The sequence below is a fragment of the Podarcis cretensis genome (genome assembly GCF_951804945.1).
Source record: "Podarcis cretensis genome assembly, chromosome: 13".
Taxonomy (NCBI): domain Eukaryota; kingdom Metazoa; phylum Chordata; class Lepidosauria; order Squamata; family Lacertidae; genus Podarcis; species Podarcis cretensis.
The window spans coordinates 18,038,360-18,053,718 of NC_137182.1; the positions used below are offsets into that span (position 1 = coordinate 18,038,360).

Genomic DNA, 15,359 nt, shown 5'->3' on the forward strand with positions numbered 1-15,359 from the left:
TTCTGCATTTATAAATAATGCTCCTTTATTTCCCTTTAGATCACTTATGGCTCCTTTGCCCCAGAGCATGCTGGTGAAAGCCAATCCACTTCCTTCTACAAGATGGTGCCCAATGAAGCCCATCAGTACACTGGGATTGTTGAGTTACTTTTGCACTTTGGCTGGACATGGGTTGGGTTGCTTGCTAGTGGAGACAGTGGAGAGAGGTTTATTCAGACCCTGAAACCTCTGCTCTCCCAGAAAGGCATTTGCTTGGCCTTCACAGAGACAACCCTGAAAACGACATATATGGCTGAGTATTATGACATGTATCCCCACTGGATTCAAATTTATCAAGTTATTATGGAAAGTAAAGCCAAGGTGGTGGTTTTCTATGGAGAAACAAAGTACATGCTTGCCATGAGAGACATAGTAGCTCTTGGTGAATTGGAAAATGTGACCAAGATGTCTGTAGGCAAGGTGTGGATTCTGACGGCACAGCTGGATTTCAAAGCATTGACCTATCAAATGAACGTGGATATGCAAGTCTTCCAGGGTTCCCTCTCCTTTGCAGTTCATTCAAATGTGGTACAAGGATTCAAAGCCTTTCTTCAGGCACAAAATCCTTTTGAGGCAAATGGAAATGGCTTTGTCAAGCAGTTCTGGGCACAGGTATTTCTTTGTTTATTTCCAAACTCCAATACAGAGGAGCAGGCCAGTGGAACCTGTACTGGAGTGGAGAAGCTGGAAGATCTCCCTTCATCTGCATTTGTGATGAACATGGCTGGCCACAGCTACAGTCTTTATAATGCTGTCTATGCAACGGCACATGCTTTACATGCCATGTTCTTGTCCAGAACCAAATACAGGGCAGCGGTGGAAGGAGGGATGCAGGAGCTTTGGCCTTGGCAGGTAATGCCTCATGAGTTATAATTTGACATAGGCAATGATATGCAAAACAGTACCCTGAAAAATTGCAAGCTCTCACTACTAGACCACATTCTCCCCTTGTGTGCAGAGAAGTTGCTCATTAAGAACTAGCACAGGGAAGTATCAGGCCATCCTGCTTTCAGTTGTTAAGCAGGAGGATCCTATTCTGCTCTGTCCTGCTTTTTTGTGAGCAACTTCCTTTGCGTGCAGAGAACCTGTTAGTGAAGGCGGATCCAATCCTGCACTGTGCTGCTACTTCCAAAGCCTAGACTGAGATGAGTAGGAGAGAGCTGGCAGGGAGAGGCAGGTGGACCTGGAGAAAAATGTAGCTGTGGCTGAGGAAATGGGATGGGGAACAGCAAGGAAGAGGACTTTCAACCAGTTTTTTTTAGTTTTTGCTGAGCTTGCTAAGCAATATCATTCTTGCTGCACTCTTTGGTGAGAGAACCCCAGAAGAGAATTAAAATGGCAACTCATGCAGCAAATAAAGGCATGAAATGTAGGCGTTTAAACCTTAAAATGTACCCCTTCTAGCTGATCCCAAAATATCCCACTTCCTTACCACAAAGACAGGTCACATAATTAATAGGGTATACATTGTTTACTTGCAAAGCTCTTCAAAGGTCTGATTCATGTGCTTTTCCATACAGCAGTCAGTTGTGCAGGCAGTCAAACATAGCTTGGTTACAATAATGGCTACAGTTCCTAAAATATTGGTATAGAAAACACTGCACAGACAGACTGGAGGCATCGTGAGTGCCAAAAAGGAGAGACATATCCATTACCTCACAGTTACTATTTTTATTTCAATGCAGCTCCATCCCTTTCTTAGGAGTGTCTCCTTCAACAACTCTGCCGGAGAAACAGTATCTTTTGGTGAGAACAGGGAAGTAGAAGCTGGCTTTGATATTACCAACATGGTCACTTTCCCAAATAACTCCTTCATGAGAGTCAAGGTTGGAAGGGTGGATGTGGAGGCTACACCTGACCAGCCATTCACCCTTGATGACAACAGAATGGTGTGGCACAGAAGCTTTCACCAGGTGAGGCATAGTTCCTACATCTATGAGAGATAGGAAAAGAGAATGTTATTTTACTTACAGTCCAGCACATACCTGCCTTTCTAGCCAGATTCTAAACATTTTTTCTCCGCATTGTGTAAGAATAATAGAATCTTAGAGTTGGAAGTCATGTGGTCCGCGATGCAGGAATCACAACATAAGATGATCTTGCTGGCTCAGATCAATGCCCAACTAGTGCAGAATATTGCCATTGGCCAATCTTGTCCAGCATCTGGATATGGCAATTTGGCTTTTGACTTGGGGCTCTTTTTATCCCAGTGTATTTCATGAGTCTCTTGGGAAGAAGAAGAGGCACCAGCCGAAAACCTCTAATGAATTTCTTAGACATAATAGGTGTGTGTGTGTGTGTGTGTGTGTGTGAATCACACCCAAGCTACCACACCTTTCAATTATACTAGGGTTGACCTATTTCAGGACCCCCTGAATCTCCCTCGACAAACATGCCAAAATCCCACGATTTTTGTTTTACTTGCCAAAGATCCAGGACTTTGTTTTACTTGCCAAACCTCCACCTTCCAGAACTTTCCCCAGGATGCCGCTTCTGCCTTTGAAATCCCGGACATATGGCAGCCCTAATTTTATTCAGACACCTAAAACAAACCACAGGACGTGGGTGGCGCTGTGGGTTAAACCACAGAGCCTAGGACTTGCCGATCAGAAGGTCGACAGTTCGAATCCCCGTGACGGGGTGAGCTCCCGTTGCTTGGTCCCTGCTCCTGCCAACCTAGCAGTTTGAAAGCACGTCAAAGTGCAAATAGAAAATAGGTACCGCTTCAGCGGGAAGGTAAACGCTGTTTCCATGCGCTGCTCTGGTTCTCCAGAAGCGGCTTAGTCATGCTGGCCACATGACCTGGAAGCTGTACGCCGGCTCGCTTGGCCAATAAAGTGAGATGAGCGCCACAACCTGAGAGTCGGTCACGGCTGGACCTAATGGTCAGGGGTCCCTTTACCTTTAAGACAAACCACACATTCCATTATTCATGTTCCTTTTTAAAAAACAACAAGAAGTGTGCTTATGCTAGCCACTAGTATCCTAAGGAAAAAGGAACTGTAGGCATGGGTGGAGGAAAATTTCATATTGTCTACAATTTTATACCTCTCAGACTAGTACACATATTGGAACAGGTTTCGAATTTCTGTGGATCTTGTGGTATAGTCTCACCTCAAAAAAGTCCCAATATTGTTTGAACAATACATCTGGTAGGATTAAATACACTTGAAAATGCATCTGTTAAGATAAAATGCATGGCTGTGAAGGGGGCTTCTAAGAACATTTGGCTGAACTTGTTTAGATGACTCCTCATATTTGGGGACTGAGATAAGAACAGAAAATTCCAAATAACAGGGAGGCTTCTCAGTGTGTTCAGCCTGTCAGAGCTTTCTGCTTAGTATGCAGAGATGATTGGTGGAACAGCTATGGGAACAAGATGGGCAGAGCTGGTGAGACCACACACCACAAAGTCTCCACATTAGTAGATCATTTTTGGCACTGCACTTCTTTCATCTTCACAAAGCATGGTTATTATTTTTTACACTTGCTGCGATTGGAAAATTGGAGGTGTAAAAGGTATTACTTTATATATGGGGACAAAAGGGGACAGGGCTGGCAAAGATGAACCCCCAATCCCCTTCCCTATTTCAGCTATCATGCATTCTTTCTGAATGCCAGAAAGGGGCTCAAACATGGTCAGTTTCAGCATTATTTTGGTTTATTATTTTTTAAAAAAAACCATGAAGAACCAAATGAGTAGCCTGGCACTGTGTTTCGAATAAGTAGTTTGGTGTCTTCCTACTGCCAGCTGGAAGAAAAAAGAAACCAAAAGTGCTACTTACTTCTCTGTGCTAAACGGTTTATCTGTTTCTTTAAATGAGCAGGGTCCACCCCTTTCGGTATGTAACCCAAATTGCCCTCCTGGTTCCAGGAAGGAGAAGAAGGAGGGGGAGCCATTCTGCTGCTATGGTTGTGCTCCATGTCCTCAAGGCAAGATTTCGTCCCAGAAGGGTAAGAGACACAGGATATACGATTTTCAAAAATAAGGCATGTTAGAAGTTGCGGAAAAGGATAAAGAATTGGTAACCTTTGCATTTTTGTACATATTGTTTGATTGGAGAACTGCATCGCAAATGTTTAGAGAAGTACAAATTTTAAGGAAAAAATCTTTCTCATTCAAGTGGCATAAAAACCAAATTGTCTCCATACCAATTGCTAGATAGCCCCCATAAAGGATTAGGGACCCACTCCTAAAAAGAATAGGTTTGTCACCTATGATGTAATCTTTGTCACAGGTGAAAATACAGCAGGCAATTTTGAATTAAATGCACCAGTGATATCACTTGGTATGAGACACCTATCTTAATTAAGGCAATAACAAACAAACATGTGTCTGATTGATTCGCGATCACACACCTGGGCAGGGTGTAATGGGTTCAGCAAACGGTGTGGAACAGGGCTGGGAATGGAACCTCTGTGGAAATGGTCATGGACTGTGCCTGTTCTGGACAATAAAAAATGTGGTTTATGAGAAGTTAGCAAGCCATCACAGGACACCCCACATAACCCAACACAAAGGCTGAGGTGGGATTCTCATGCATCCCTTTCAATCTGGTTATTCTGGAAATATCTGTGATACCTCTGTGAGTTCCATACATGCAGCATTAGCAGTTGCTCTAATCTAAAATCTAAAAAGTATCTAAAATGTAAAATCTGAATGTATTATTTTCTTTCCAGACATGGTTGACTGTGTTTCATGCCCCGAAGATCATTATCCACACAGGAACCAATCACAATGCATTCCAAAGACCATCAGCTTCCTGTCCTTTATAGAGCCTCTAGGAATGAGCTTAGCATTGTTGGCTCTTTCACTCTCTCTCCTGACCGTGGTGGTCCTAGCCATCTTCATTAAACACCAGGACACACCACTTGTCAGAGCAAACAATCGGGACCTCACCTACGCTCTCCTCACTTTCCTCCTGCTCTGCTTCCTCTGCCCATTGATCTTCCTCAGCCCTCCAGAAAGAGTGAGCTGCCTGCTCCGACAAATGGCTTTTGGCCTTGTTTTCACAGTGACCGTTTCTTGTGTTCTGGCCAAAACGATCACAGTGGTTCTGGCCTTTGTGGCCACCAAACCAGGATCCAGAATGAGGAAGTGGGTGGGGAAAAGACTGGCAAGCTCCATTGTGTTTTCTTGTTCCCTTATCCAAGCAGGCCTTTGCAGTGTGTGGTTAGGAATCTTTCCCCCATTCCCTAATTCTGACATGCACTCTGTGATGAGGGAAATCATTCTAGGCTGCAACGAAGGGTCAGTTGCCCTGTTTTACTGTGTCCTGGGCTACATGGGCTTTTTGGCCATTGTCAGCTTTGTTGTGGCCTTTTTTGCCAGGAAACTGCCTGAGAGCTTCAATGAGGCCAAATTCATCACCTTCAGTATGTTCTTGTTTTGTAGTGTTTGGATCTCCTTTGTTCCGGTTTACCTGAGCACCAAGGGGAAATACATGGTGGCTGTGGAGATCTTCTCCATCTTGGCCTCCAGTGCTGGGATACTGGGCTCCATCTTTGCTCCCAAATGCTACATCATTGTGTTGAGGCCTGATCTGAACAGCAAAGAGCAGTTAATAAAGAGGAAATAGAAAATTAGCATGTCCTCTCTGTTTTTTGTTCTATGATGATATGGGCACCTACATCATACAATGACCTTGCATTTTATGGCAATTTAATCTCTCTTTATCCACACCATTCAATTTTTTTGTATTTTACATGTTGTAATTCCTATGTGCAATTTCTTTTAAAATCCCCTGTGGTCTCTCTGAGACAGGAGCCCCTCATCTTGTTTTAACCCTAAGGCTTATTTGGAAACCAAAAAACTGTCATGAGTACCATAAAATGTTGAGACCTGACTAGAACTTCAGAGGGTAATTGATTAGAAACTGAATAGGAAGAAATAATACATTGAGGGGCAATTTCTGTTTATAAAAAAAGTCTCATTCCTTTCTAGGTTATTTTCCTCTGTGTAAGGTTTCAGTAGAGTTCCTACTGTCATGATTAGCCATTCTCTGAGGTTTCAGTACAGTGAGTCCCCACTTACCTGGTGGTTATGTTCAAGTGCCCCCACACATAAATGAAGATCGGATAAGTGGGGAGCACCCTCTAAAACCTTTTGAATATCTTCTCTAGGGTTCTCTCTCCATTCCAGATAAAAAATACTGCATCTAAAATACCCACATCTGGAATTTTGGGGGCAGACTGGAGGATGTGTGGAAAAGTTGCTGCTTCTATGCACATTAGCTGTCAGGTGGGGTGGGGGCTGAGTAGCATAAACATCCCCCTGCTGCACCTCCAGTCTCTGCCCTCACAAGCCATGAGAACTCTCCAGCTCTCTCCCTCCATAACTGGGTATTAATTAAATTATTTCAATATTATTCATGTGCTGTGGGGGATGCCTGTAGTCATGGGCAATATATGCTAAACCATCCCTGGAGGGTTTTTTAAACTTAGAATTCAATAAACTTAGAATTCAATAAATACCAATTTTGGTATTTTTAATGGGCAGAATGCTTCTGAATGAATATTTTGGAGTAAAAGCATTTTGAACTTGGGTGAAATTAAGCTACATTTTATTAGAAAATACCACCATTCACTACTTTTTATTTATTACTTCTATATATTTCTCCCTCCAACTAGTTGTGAGGTGCTTTTCTATCAGGAACACAAATAGTTGTTTGTGGGAATCTCTCAACGAAGAGTTTGTGCCCCCAAAATGGATCTTGGCATCCAGAGTATTCTTCTTTTTTTGATTCCTATTTTTCCTTGCTACCAACGCAAACCACCTACAAAACTCATTCTTTTCACCAATCTTTCATCTCGGTATAATTGTCAGAAAACTAATGAACTGGTGTTCAGGTGAGAAATTTTAGGAAGTCATGTTAATCATTTGCACTGGTCAGCACTGATAAGAGACTGGCCCACTGTTCTTCTCTTCCTCATTGCTCTTAATTCTGCATGCCCTTTGTTGTCCCATAAGCAGTCAGAAACCACCTTGAATGAAACATCAGAAACAGAGTTGTTATTATTATGTTTGGTTATTTTCTGATGTTCCTGATGTAAAGAGAGCTTGTTATTATCTCACCTATAATTATCACACTCAGTCTCCCTTGGTTAATGTCTCAGTAGATTTCCAGAGAATACTAACCAATGTCAAAACATGAGTATTATAGTAGCTTCTTGCCATTCTTTACAAAGGAGAGGACAGAGGAAGAGGAAGGATTTTAACTATTTTCTTAATCAAGTTGAATCTGTGAATTGTTAGAGAAGTGCTGTTCGTGATGAGGCAGAATATTGTACTGAGGTTGGTTGTGAAGCAAGGTTCATGTGCTGGATGGAAATAAGGGTGTTTGATGAGAAAGAATATTTTCTTCAGTATGCTGAAGTTTATTGTGCCCCTTCTCTTTCATCTGCCACATCTGGTGTGCAAACATACCACGAGTTGCACCGTCCATGATCTGTCCAGAATTCCACATGAATACTACCAACCTGGTCATCTTATTGTTGGCGGACTTGCTTCTCACCTCTTTGCTGCTTTTGACGAAGAAGACTTCAAAGAAAGGCTAACTACCCATCAACTTCTTAATACCTTGTAAATAATTGAAATGTCCAATAACCAAATGATACTGAAATATCCCGCAGCACTAACCTGCTCTATTCAGAAGCTAGTGGGATTTATATCTAGGCAGATGGAGGGGGGCATTTCCAAAGCTGAAGAGTTGGCTTGGAAGAAGGGAGATGCAGATCTGAATGTGTCAGTGAGATGAGAGAGCCTGGTCTTGTTGATGTGTGCTCTCCTCCTCACAACCCACCAAATCTCTTCCAAGGAGAGCTTGACAAGAGGAGGACTTACAGATTGAACCTCCCTAGTTTAAGATGGAAAGCCCTTCTCTGTTCTTAATCTTCACCTCAGAAACTCTCATGTGAGGGGTCTTAAAGGCTCACCTCCCCTTTGAGATGGCACTCAAAGATCCAAGTCAGGCTAGATGAATGTAATATTTTAGACTGAATCAGATACATTCAGACTTTATTCAGCTGAAGGTAGTTATCACTGAAGAAATGTCAGTTAACTGTCAGTTGGGAGAAGTGTTGAGGGAGGTATGATTTCCAATTAAGTGGTAAAGAACAGATTTTTCCAGAGGTAAATGGCAGGACTAGAGGAAGTCTGAATGAGCCCTACATTAAGCTAAAATTCTGCCCAGTTCATACCAGGAGAAAATTATAAAAGCACATTTTTAAAGGAGCTCAGCTGTCCAAACAGCCAGGAACATAATCTGAGGAGTTTGACAGTCAGAGGCAGATTGTACCTAGCTGCTAAACCAATCTGTGTGTGAACTGGACAGGAGCGAGGCTGAGGGAAGTTGGTATGAGAGAAAAGTATTTAGATGCTGGTGTCAGCAGCAGGATCTTTTGGATCTTCAAAAAGTGTTGTCAAGTACAGGGTGAGTCCTTTAAAAGAGGCCCCGTGGATACAGAACACACATGCTCCATGGGGCCTCTTTTAAAAGACTCACCCTGTATATGATGGACCCCAAAGTTAATATCAATATTTTTTATTGGGAAGTGGGGAATTCAAATCAGTTCATATTTAAAGGTGAAGCTACCAAAATTTGTTTGCTTTAAAAATATATCAAAACTAAAACATAACCATCATTTGAAATTCACACTTCTCCAAATTGTTCAGTACAGTTCTCCAACCAAACAATGTAAACAAAAATGAATATATGGACGTAAAGTGTCCATAAAAATGCATATATTGGTGCAAGTGCAATAAAAGTGGAATACAATGCATCGGGTTACAGATGCTTCAGGTTATAGACACTTCAGGTTACAGACTCCGCTAACCCGGAAGTAGTACCTCTGGTTAAGAACTTTACTTCAGGATGAGAACAGAAATTGTGCGACAGTGGCGTGGCTGCAGCAGGAGGCCCCATTAGCTAAAGTGGTACCTCAGGTTAAGAACAGTTTCAGGTTAAGAATGGACCTCCAGAATGAATTAAGTTCTTAACCCGAGGTACCACTGTATATTAGGGCACTATTTCCACTAAAATACTGAAGAATCATAAAGAGGCCCGTTTAAAACATGTATAGCATATCTCCCAATGATACAGCAAAAAATTCTTGTTGCAGCGTTGTGCCAAAGAACTACCAGCATATTCTGGCCTTGGTTTTTGCTGTCAAGGAGATCAATGAGAACCCCAAGATCTTACCTAATATTACACTGGGATTCCACATCTATGACAATTATTTTGATGAAAGGATGACCTACTGGGCTGCTATGAACTTTCCCTCCACACTTATGCCCAATTACGAGTGCAAAATCCAGAAACACCTGGTGGCAGTTATTGGGGGACTGGACTTTGATACCTCTGTCTACCTGGAAAACATCTTGAGGATCTACAAGATTCCCCAGGTAAGATACTGCCTTGGGGATTTCACACAGATTCACCATGATCCTTTCTATCCAGAAAGTATTTGTTTAATATAGAAATAGTTGTGAGTTGCAAAGGAGAGTGATCCTGCCCTTCACAAAAAGTGTTCCCAGTGTGCTTTGCACAGTTAAATAGAATGAGTAGCATCAAACTGTCAGTGTCTATGGATGGAGAGAAGGTAATGTGATGATGGAAGAGTGCTCATCTCACCCCACTTCCTTATCCACACACACCTAAAAACATGTATCCAAATGCCATTCTGTTGACTGACACCCTCTCACCTTTGCTCCATGGCCTACTGGTTGGAGACTGAAGCTGCTCTCTTGCAAAGCTGGAAGCCTGCCTATCAGGAGTCAGCTGCTGACACATTGTGGCACTTGATGTGAATTCTCAATATAATTAGTTTAAGAGAGGAAGGGAAGGGAAGACGCCATGAGAGCAGGTGCCGAAATGCTGTGGTGAAACAAAGGAGGAGAGGAAAGCAGGAACGCAGGAAACTGGGCATGCAGGGATGGCAGAGAAGAAGCTGGAGGCAGAGAAACACAGGGTGCAATCTGGAACCCCTCCCAGGTTTCTGGAACCTGTCTTCTTAAAGAAACTAGCTCATTCTGCCTCCTATGTGGATATGCCTTCGATGCACATACCCAGTCCTTCTGCAATAATACATGATGCTACTGTATTTCCGTTTAGCTCACTTATGGCTCCTTTGCCCCAGAGGATGCTGGTCAAAGCCAATCCACTTCCTTCCTCAAGATGGTGCCCAATGAAGCCCATCAGCACACAGGGATTGTTGAGTTGCTTCTGCACTTTGGATGGACGTGGGTTGGTTTGCTTGCTAGAGAAAGTAACAGTGGAGAGAGATTTATTCAGGCCCTGAAACCTCTGTTGTCTCAGAAAGGCATTTGCTTGGCCTTCACAGAGACAAACCTGAAAATGACATATTTGGCTGAGTATTATGTCATGTATCCCTACTGGATCCAAATTTATCAAGCTATTATGGAAAACGAAGCTAAAGTGGTGGTTGTCTATGGAGGAACAAAGTCCATGCTTATCTTGAGATCCATGGTAGCACTAGCTGAAGTGGAAAATGTGACCAAGACATCTGTGGGCAAGGTGTGGATTCTGACAGCACAACTGGATTTCACGGCATTGACCTATCAAATGAACCTGGATATGCAAGTCTTCCATGGTTCCCTCTGCTTTACAGTTCATTCAAATGTGGTACAAGGATTCAAATCCTTTCTTGAGGCACAAAATCCTTTTGAGGCAAATGGAAATGGCTTTGTCAAGCAGTTCTGGGCACAGGTATTTCTCTGTTTATTTCCAAACTCCGGTACAGAGGAGCAGGCCAGTGGAACCTGCACTGGAGAGGAGAAGCTGGAGAATCTCATTTCATCTGCTTTTGAGATGACCATGTCTGGCCACAGCTACAGTCTCTATACTGCTGTCTATGCCATAGCACATGCTCTACATGCCATGTTCTTGTCCAGGACCAAATACAAATCTGCGGTGGAAGGAGAGATGCAGGAGCTTTGGCCTTGGCAGGTAATGCCTCTCATAAGATGTAATTTATCTGACATAGGCAGTGATATGCAAAACAGTACCCTGAAAAAATTCTTTTTCTTTTTTTAACTTTTATTTTGCTTTAAACAGGTACATATAAATATAGACAACCAAAATTACAAAGGAAAATTACTTAATAGTAATGGGAAAATACTACAAAAAATATCAAAGTGCATGACACAGAACATAAGCAACTATGGGAAAGATAAAAGAAAGGAAAAAAGAAAAAAAGAAAAAGAAAAAGGAAGATTAGCCAAAGCAAGAAAGCTCATCTATTGTACACTTCTGTCAAGCTCACAACAGATCATTATTCTTATCAATTATCTCTATCTGCATTCCAAAGGAATCCCTCATCTTGGTATCAGGGAACATTTCTCTATGCGGTATCATTCTAAACATAGCCAGATCTTTCTTGTTAAGCCCTTGTCCCCTAAATAATTATTTAAACATTCCCATTCTTCTTTCACCAATTTTTAAGGTTTATCTCTTATTGTATCTGTCAGCTTTGCAAGCTCCAAGTACTCGCACAATTTGACTACCCATTCCTCTTTAGTGGGTGTATTTTTTGTCTTTCCAGTGTTTTGCCACTATAACCCTTGCTGCTGACGTTGCATACATAAATAGCCTAGTTTTGTTTTTGGGAATATTATCTGAAACCATTCCTAGTAAAAATTATTCCGGTTTCTTGCCAAATGTAGTTTTTATCAATCTCTTTATCTCTTCATAAATCATGTTCCAAAATCTTTGTATCTCCAGACAGGACCACCACATATGGTAGTATGTTCCTATCTGTTCCTTACATCGCCAGCACTTGTTATTGTTTGATTTATTTATTTTTGCAAGTTTTACAGGGGTCAGGCACCACCTATAGTACATTTTCATAAGATTTTCCCTTATAAGGAAACAAGCTGTGAATTTTATATTTTTAGTCCGTAATTCATTCCAAATATTGGGTTTGATCGTATGTCCCAGGTCCCTCTCCCATTTCCTCCTTTCTTTGCCAGTTCAAAAGTAGTTTGTACATTTTTGAAAGTGTCTTTTGGTTATTATATAAAATATCCTTCTCCAGATAGCATATTTATTTGTCAAATCCTTTGGTTCTTTTATCCTTTTCAAGGGCGGCTTTTAGTTGATAATACTCCAGCCAGGTTATTCCCTTCTGTTTCAATTCGCTTAGGTCCTTTATTTTTGGATCACTACTTGTTTCCTCTACTAAATCCTTATATGTTAGCCAATCGCTGTTCATATTTATCCTGTGAACTAACATTCCATTGGTGACAGCCACCATGGTGTTTTGGTTACTACTGATTTTTTACTCCTCTCCCATACTTCATATAATGCCCTTCTCATAATATGATTTAAAAATCCTTTGTGGGATTTAACCTTGTCATACACAATATCCCATCCCTCCAGATCTAAGACTTCCATGTTTTTAATTAATATCCAGTCCTTAATCCATGTCCAGCACGCTTTCTCAAAGTACAATTTAAGGTCAGGGACCGTGAAGCCTCCTTTTCCCTTCAACTCTGTTAGTAGCTTAAATTTTATGTGTGGTTTTTTCCCTTGCCAAAAAACTTGGCAAGGTATTTCTGCTATTCCTTAAAACACTTTATGCCTCTAATTATAGGTATTGTTTGAAACATAAAAATAATCTTTATAACTATGGATATATTCTCCCCCACAGGGACAAATTTAATTTTCCCCAAGTCTCTAATTCTTTTTTTATTTCCTTCCACTTCTTCTCATAATTGTCCTTATATAAGTTTATATTCTTATTGGTGATCCAAACCCCCAAATAATTTACCTTATTGGCTACCTTTAAACCTGTTGTATTTTCCAGTTCCTCTTGTTCCAACTTACGTAAATTTTTCATTAATAATTTGGATTTTCCTTCATTCAGTTTGTTTTTTTAAAAATAATATTTATTAAAGTTTCAAAGAAGTTACAAAGATAAAAAAGAGAAAATAAACAAAAAATACAAAATACAAAACAAAAAATAAAAATAGAAACAATTTAAAAACACACCATCCTTTCCATATCTTATCTTTCATTTACTTGTTTCCCTGACCTCCTCACACCTCCCTTTTTTGTATTCTAGTTCAATTAGTAATTTCAGCAAGTCCTTTCCATTTTTGCTTTTATCTTGATAATTCATCTTAATATATTATAACTTTACATTTTCACCTAATAACACTCAATTTTTATTAAATAATTTATCTTAAAAATCTAACCTGTTAATTAACTCAACAAGTCCTTCCATCTTTCTCTACTATATTCTGTCATTCAGTTTGCCTTAATTTATTTTAACCTTATCTTACCATAAAATACCTTAAAACTTAAGACTTAAAACTTATTTATACATCACTCCTTATATCATTTCTACTAAAGCCAAATAGTTTCATTCCAACGTTTTTCCTAATATTCATTAATTTTACACTAATTCCCAAAATAAATCTTTAAAAACTTTCTTCCAATCTTCCTCCAGCGTCTCTTTTTCCTGGTCTCGGGTTATGTCAGTCTTTATTGTCCATTTCTTCTAGTCCATCAACCTGGTAATCTTGTGTCCGAAGCTCTTAAGTCTCTTCCATGTCCCTTCTGCAGATCTTCTTCTTGTTTGTACTTGCACTTTACCTTATCTTTTGTTAATCTCTTTCTTAATTTCTTTCCTTTCTTGTTGAAGAGTAGGTCTCGGGGATGTTCCAACTCGAAAATATCTCCATCTCTCCTCAACAGGTCAGCCCATTCCCCATAGTTCCATTCCCCACAGTCAACAGCGTAGTCCAGAGGATATTTAAAGGCATGTTTCAAAGACCCTCCAAACTTAAGGGCCCCCACAACTCCAGATCCCCCCTGGCCTGCTCCAGATTCAACTTTCAACAACAACGGCTTATGTTCCAGTAGGGCCTCGGGCTTCTCTATTTGTATTGCTTGAAGTTCAACAGCAACTTCCTCCCTTGTCTTCTGCATTTGCACTTGCTCTATCAGATCAGGTTCTTGAGTTGGCTCCTGGATAAGTCCTGTATAAATATTCACTGTTTGTCCAAAATTTTTAACTGCAACAGTCATCAAATCCATCTTCTCATGCATCTGTTCCAACAAGGCGCTCGTCTTGCAAAAAGCAAGCACCAAAGCTTCTTCCAAGCACATTTTTGTTCAAGGTCACAGTCTGTTCCCAGGATCCTAATCACCACAGCTGGAAAATCCCCAGATCGACTCCAGCAACAATTTGACAAACTCCCTCTAGAGGAGACAATTTCTGTTTGTATCCATCTTTTAAAAGCAAATCCAACAAAAGAAAGTTACTTTCACTTTTGAGTTTTTAGTTTCTTTTAAATGCAAAAGGTAACATTGGAGATAATTTGTTTCTCTTCTTTAGCTATCTGTCAAAAAATGTTTCTTTCACAGTCAATGAACTTCACTAAAAATCTCTGTCTCTGACACCCCGTTCCCAGGTTTGAGATGGTGGAAATTTATCTTCCTTTACTCTCTCTCCTGCAGGCTTAAACAGTCAAAATTCCCCCTCTTTACTCCTGCTTATTCAGTTTGAACCCCGAGACCTTCCCAAATGCTTCCAGTTGTGCAAGCGTTTTTTGGATACTTTCCACTGGGTTTTTCAGTGGTTACGATTACATCATCTGCAAAGGCTTTAATTTTATAGTATCGAGTTCCTAGGTTAATTCCTCTTATGTTTTTATCCTTTCTTATTGCTATTAAAAGTGGTTCCAAGGTGGCAATAAAAAGAAGTGAGGAGAGAGGGCACCCCTGTCTTGTCCCCCTTTCGATGCTGAACTCTTCGGTGATCTCGTTATTTATTAGCAATTTGGCTTTTTGGTTATCATATATCGCCCTAATTCCATTAATTATTTTCTCCCCTATGTCCAGACCTTTGAAAGTTTCCAATAGGAAATTCCATGATACTCTATCAAAAGCTTTTTCTGCATCAACCAATAACATGGCCATCTTTTTACTTGGTTTCATTTCCACATACTCCAACAGGTCAATTATTATTCCTGTATTGTCTTTTATATGTCTATCCGGTAAGAAGCCCGCCTAATCTCTGCTGATTATTTTGTTTAGAGTCTTTTTTAATCTATTAGCCATCACCCCAGCATAGATTTTATAGTCTGTATTCAACAGGGAGATTGGTCTATAAATTTTCATGTCTGTCAACACCACTCCCTGTTTCGGGATTAGAGTGATCAGTGCTTCTTTCCATGATTGTGGTATATCTTTCCCTCCCAGTATATTATTCATTATTCTTTGTAATATAGGGAGGGTTGCTTCTTCCAGGTTCTTATAGTACATTAATGTGATTCTGTCAAGACCTGGCGATTT

The 15,359-nt window shown here is 40.6% G+C and overlaps 1 protein-coding gene across 18 annotated transcripts in view; it reads left to right on the forward strand.

Moving 5' to 3' along the window:
- LOC307200595 (uncharacterized protein) overlaps positions 1-15,359 on the forward strand; it is a 188,433-nt gene that overhangs the window by 71,124 nt on the left and 101,950 nt on the right. For all 18 annotated transcript variants that reach the window (XR_013832401.1, XM_079949162.1, XM_079949171.1 and 15 more), the window contains 3 exons: positions 40-891; positions 1,725-1,952; positions 3,914-3,993. Coding sequence is in view for 17 of the 18 variants with exons in the window: in XM_079949162.1 (XP_079805288.1) it covers positions 40-891; positions 1,725-1,952; positions 3,914-3,993 (1,160 nt within the window). In the remaining variant the exon portion in view is untranslated. The remainder of the gene's footprint in view (positions 1-39; positions 892-1,724; positions 1,953-3,913; positions 3,994-15,359) is intronic.